The sequence below is a fragment of the Daphnia pulex genome, chromosome 8 (assembly GCF_021134715.1).
Source record: "Daphnia pulex isolate KAP4 chromosome 8, ASM2113471v1".
Lineage (NCBI taxonomy): Eukaryota > Metazoa > Arthropoda > Branchiopoda > Diplostraca > Daphniidae > Daphnia > Daphnia pulex.
In genome coordinates this window covers 3,242,403-3,247,871 of record NC_060024.1, presented here as the reverse complement: position 1 = coordinate 3,247,871, position 5,469 = coordinate 3,242,403, and the positions used below count along the sequence as shown (strand labels likewise).

General features: G+C 30.4%; 1 protein-coding gene across 2 annotated transcripts; it reads left to right on the top strand.

The window, feature by feature from the left end:
- Positions 1-550: 550 nt before the first annotated feature.
- LOC124199506 (suppressor protein SRP40-like) lies at positions 551-1,677 on the top strand. 2 transcript variants are annotated; one of them, XM_046595324.1, is made up of 6 exons: positions 551-619; positions 683-838; positions 904-1,002; positions 1,067-1,165; positions 1,229-1,327; positions 1,391-1,677. In XM_046595324.1, the coding sequence occupies exons 1-6, from the start codon at positions 599-601 to the stop codon at positions 1,643-1,645; spliced, it is 729 nt and encodes a 242-aa protein (XP_046451280.1). In that variant the 5' UTR covers positions 551-598; the 3' UTR covers positions 1,646-1,677. The 2 variants fall into 2 exon arrangements, with proteins under 2 accessions (XP_046451280.1, XP_046451281.1); XM_046595325.1 differs by lacking the exon at positions 1,229-1,327.
- The last annotated feature ends 3,792 nt before the right edge of the window (positions 1,678-5,469 follow it).

The following is a 5,469-nucleotide window of genomic DNA, read 5'->3' as shown; positions in this document are numbered from 1 at the left end:
GCTTCGTCTGCTCCAAATTTTTTTAGATGTTGCATGATTCACTAATTTGAACCTGAGAAACACAAACACAACAAACAAACTTTGGCAAATTTCGTAAATAAAAATAAATTATGACTATATATATGAGACTGGCAGTAAATAACAATTAAAAATATAAAATTAAAATATTTAGTTTAACAAGTCAATGAAGTGAAATAACGGTTAAAAATATTAAAAGTCAACACAGTACACTACAATATAAAACACAGTAGATAGTTAAGTCAACAGAGTTAAGTAATAAGTCAAGTAAAGGTCTAAAATGTCAAAAATTAACGAGTTACCCGAAAATAAACTAACGACTCTAACAAAAACGCAACTTATAAAAGGATTTATGGCGTATAAAAGAGCAGTAAACGTTGAAATTAAAGTAAGCTTTAATTTAAATCTTTAACTTTTTAATTACATTAATCAAATTTCTTTACAGAACTTGAAATCTGAACTGGCTCAATCGAAAGCTCAAATAGAAGCAGAAAGGGTAAAATATTTTATAGCTTTGAAGATTTTGAGGATACTATATTTATTTTCTGTGTAGGTCAGTAGTAAACTTTTAATCGAAGAAATGCTTGTAGCCAAAAGACCAGTAATATAAATAAATTTTGTTATTATAAACTATCTTTTAATAATATCTATAAAATATTTACAGTCAAGTTCAATGTCATGCAGTACGATAGAAAATCCTGAGCTAAAATCACTGGTTGCAGATACAAGTTACATTTCAGATGACGAGATGGAAGATGAGCAAGATGATGATGAAGATTATGATAATGAAGCAAGCAAGTCAGATAGTCAGTTGGAAAAGGTATGTCAATTAAAATAAATATCTAAAACAAATAATAATACATAGATCTTTTATGTACATAACAGTCCTCAGATGTGTCAAATAGTAGCGTAAACAAGTCAAGCAATAAAGTGAATGAAAAGTCCAGAGAAAAAGTAAGCGAGCCAGATAGTGAAATTGAAGAGGTACTTTAAGTTACATAAATAAGTAATATCAAGTAACAATGCATAAATATTATCTATATAACAGTCTTCTGAAGTATCAAACAGTCCTATGAAAAAGTCAAGTGAATCAGTAAATGAAAACTCAAGGGAAGATGTCAGCGAGTCAGATAGTAAAATGGAGGAGGTAATTGAATCAAAATAAATATGTAATATAGTAACAATGCATAAATATTTTACTATATAACAGGATTATGAAGAATCAAATAGTCACATGAAGAAGTCCAATGAAAAAGTCCATGAAAATTCAAGACAAGAAGACAGCGAGTCAGATAGTGAAATGGAGGAGGTAATTGAATCAAAATAAATATGTAATATAGTAACAATGCATAAATATTTTACTATATAACAGGATTATGAAGAATCAAATAGTAAAATGAAGAAGTCCAATGAAAAAGTCCATGAAAAATCAAGTGAAGAAGACAGCGAGTCAGATAGTCAAATGAAAAAGTCAAGTGGAACAGTCACTAAAAAGTCAAGGGAAGAAGGCAGCGAGTCTTTTGAAGATTCTGAAGAACTGTCAAGTGATAAAATCAAAAATCATTCCATTGTTAACGAGAGAGATGTAAAAGTCATAAGTCATAAAATTTTATTAAACATGAACTAATAAATATTATTCTATAAAATATCTAGCTCTACCCCAACATATTTTTTGTCACATTTTTTCCTTTTGATTTTACTACCATTAGCAAAAAGCGTGTGATTACATTTGAATATAATACCGTCAATGGCATTGGTAAACGAAATCTATCAACAAAGTATTAATGTCTGATCTTTGTAACAATAATAATTTACTTACTATACTAAGCTGTCCTTTGCAATTCTTACAAATAGATGCATAGGTATTATCTATAAATCCAATTTCCACCAATTATTTATATAAATCCATGGGAGATAATGAAGCACATATCATAACAAGTTGAAATGAAGTCCATCGAATTAATTAAAATGGAATGATTGATTTGATTTGTGACGGTTTTTTTTTACACTTTGTATAGAATCCATTAAGCCCAACTCTATAATTGTTTATAATTACACTAGTTGAAGGGAAAAATTGCCATGAACCATTAGACGACATCTTTCACGAACAATGACAAAGTTGTAACTAACCAAATAAATAATATCAACCCATCACCAAGTTAACTTCCTTTACTTAACTTACTTCAATTATAATATGAATCTTAGTAAACTATATAGCAAAGTAAACTAACCTAACCTAACTATTTAGTACAGTAAATTAAAATAATCACTCGTTTTAATCGGCACTTGCTATTGTAAATATTCTGTACATTATCATAATGTACTAATTAAATGAAAAGATACTTTACTAAATAATTTTAATCATTTTATTTACATATAATCACATAATAAGTTTGAACCAGTCCCGAACAACGACCCTCTAGATCACTAACCCAGAACTATACCATTGAGCTACGAAATGATATTTAAAGCCAGCATTCTTTGTCTATATATCACCAAATCATTATTGTACTAAATGGCAATGTTGCATTAATCTGGCAACGTTCATAAAATTTGTTTTCAACCAGTACAATACTAACCTTTATGCGTGTGTGCTCATCCGCGGTGTTGTGCCATTAAGTAAAGTATAAAGTATAATAAAGTAGTATAATACAATAAAAGGTGTATTGAAGTAAAACTACCAGTTTCTATAGAGAAAAATGCGGAATTAAGTAAAATAAAATTACAAAGTATAGTAAAAAGTGGGTTGTTAAAATAGACTTTAACCTAACGCCACGATTAATGGGCCAAAAAATTTTTTTTTTTGTTTTTCCCATACTACTAAGACTATTTCAGTAATTTTTTTAAAAGATGCGTATTAGTGAAGACCATAAAAAATTAATTTTTAAAATGCAATCCCTCGGTTGCAAATGGACGAAAATCTTGCAACTGTCAGTGCTGTCAGTGCTCAATGATGCAGTGTTGCATGACGTATTTACTAGTATCTTATTGCTAATTGATTGAAATAGTTTCAATCATATTATTAAAGATTAAACTTTGTTAGAAAAGTTAGGGTAGGCTGACATTATACTTGTATTTCTATTGTTAATGTGATATATCTTTAGCTAAAATAATCTTAATGATAAAGTTTTTAATTGTCATAAGTTTTTGCATGATTGTCAGGTTTGTTAATACCGATAACGGAATCGATACCGATAGTATCGCTGCTAGCGATACATAGAGTGGTGTACTCCAAACACTGTAACGACAGACGAATTAAAGCTTTGGTAATATCGCTAGCGACGCTAATATCGGTATCGATTTCGGAACCGGTCGTAAAAAAAACTTTGGGTAAATGCCGTAATAAAGATTTTTTGCTGTGGTTTGATCTAACTGCTAAAAGACCACATCCATTACTTTATAGTTTATAAGTAACTAATAATTTTTCTAATTCCATGTTACTATAGTAATAAATGTTGCTATTACTTAATCTCAACATGAAATGCGACTTAGTTGTGGCGGGGCTCAGGTTTGTTAATACCGATAACGGAATCGATACCGATAGTATCGCTGCTAGCGATACATAGAGTGCTGTACTCAAAACAGTGTAACGAAAGACGAATTAAAGCTTTGGTAATATCGCTAGCGACGCTAATATCGGTATCGATTTCGGAACCGGTCGTAAAAAAAACTTTGGGTAAATGCCGTAATAAAGATTTTTTGCTGTGGTTTGATCTAACTGCTAAAAGACCACATCCATTACTTTATAGTTTATAAGTAACTAATAATTTTTCTAATTCCATGTTACTATAGTAATAAATGTTGCTATTACTTAATCTCAACATGAAATGCGACTTAGTTGTGGCGGGGCTCAGGTTTGTTAATACCGATAACGGAATCGATACCGATAGTATCGCTGCTAGCGATACATAGAGTGCTGTACTCAAAACAGTGTAACGAAAGACGAATTAAAGCTTTGGTAATATCGCTAGCGACGCTAATATCGGTATCGATTTCGGAACCGGTCGTAAAAAAAAACTTTGGGTAAATGCCGTAATAAAGATTTTTTGCTGTGGTTTGATCTAACTGCTAAAAGACCACATCCATTACTTTATAGTTTATAAGTAACTAATAATTTTTCTAATTCCATGTTACTATAGTAATAAATGTTGCTATTACTTAATCTAAACATGAAATGCGACGTGGGTTGGCGGGGCGAAGCCTCCGCCACAACTAAGTCGCACCACTCATAATATTGAAATATTATTAGTCAATTAGTTATAAAGAATAAATTAGTATGTATTAATTTACTATTAAAACTAGACTTTCTGTCTCTTTAACTTTTCAAAAAATGACCGAAGGACATTACCGAAGGAATCTTGTTTTGTTTATTTTTAGTGTAGTTCATGTTTAAGCCTTGGTTACACTATAGTTTTTTAAGGCAAAGGAAAGACCTTTTTTAAAAAGCCATTAAGATTTATCTTTATTTATTTCGTAAATATTTGATAAAATGTGTTTAATTTATATTTTTGTAAAAACTACGACCACACCTCAAACCAACGGGAAAAAAACATTTTCACATGATTAACCTCTGGTAACAATTACCCTGAAACAAATTTGTGCGTTGGGATCAGTGAATCCTATCTTTCGTAAAAGATCAGTTAAGATAATATAAGATAAGATACTTTTGGTATCTTTTCTCTATCTTGTATCTTGTGTCAAATTCAGTTAAAATTTAGTATCGCTTTCTTTAGGGTATGAAAATTACTGGTTACTTTTTCCAAAAAGTTAAGATACTTTTGATCCCATCTAGCGAAAGAAAAATGTTTAACTTTACTGTATTGAACTTGAAATTTTGAAGACTCGGCAGCATTGCCTACGGCCTAGAAGCTGGCTACCCGTATGTGTGCGAATAGAAATCATGCCAGAGGGACATAAGTTTACTTTATGTTTCCACATTTCTACAATTTATCTACCTTAACTGTAGAAATGTGTAAACAGAAAGATGTCTGGCTCCATTTGATATACGGAATTTTTAGAGAGGTGTTTTCACGAAGTCGAGAAAAATTATCAAGAGTTTTATATTTTTTTATTAAAAATTAAGAAAATTGTCCAGTGTATCCTAAAAAACAGATATACAATTGTGGGCGGGGGAAGGGAAATTGACCTAAATACCGTAGCTAGATATCTTTTATTAATAGAATTGTATTCATCATTATTCGAATGTGAAAAACGTACGCAGTGGTGGTAACGTACTCTGAATTTACGTACTTAAAGAAACTTGTTTACTTAATTAACTTTCTATAATTCTTAATCTATGCTAAAAGTACTTTGTCATCATTAAGTAAATTTAAGAAAATAAGTTTGGTTTGTTGAGGTTTAAATAATTGTCCTTTGGAGTCTCACTCCAGCTTGCAAACCGCTTTGCTAATCTGACCTCAAATATAAAATTAAAAAGAATAAATTTATTAA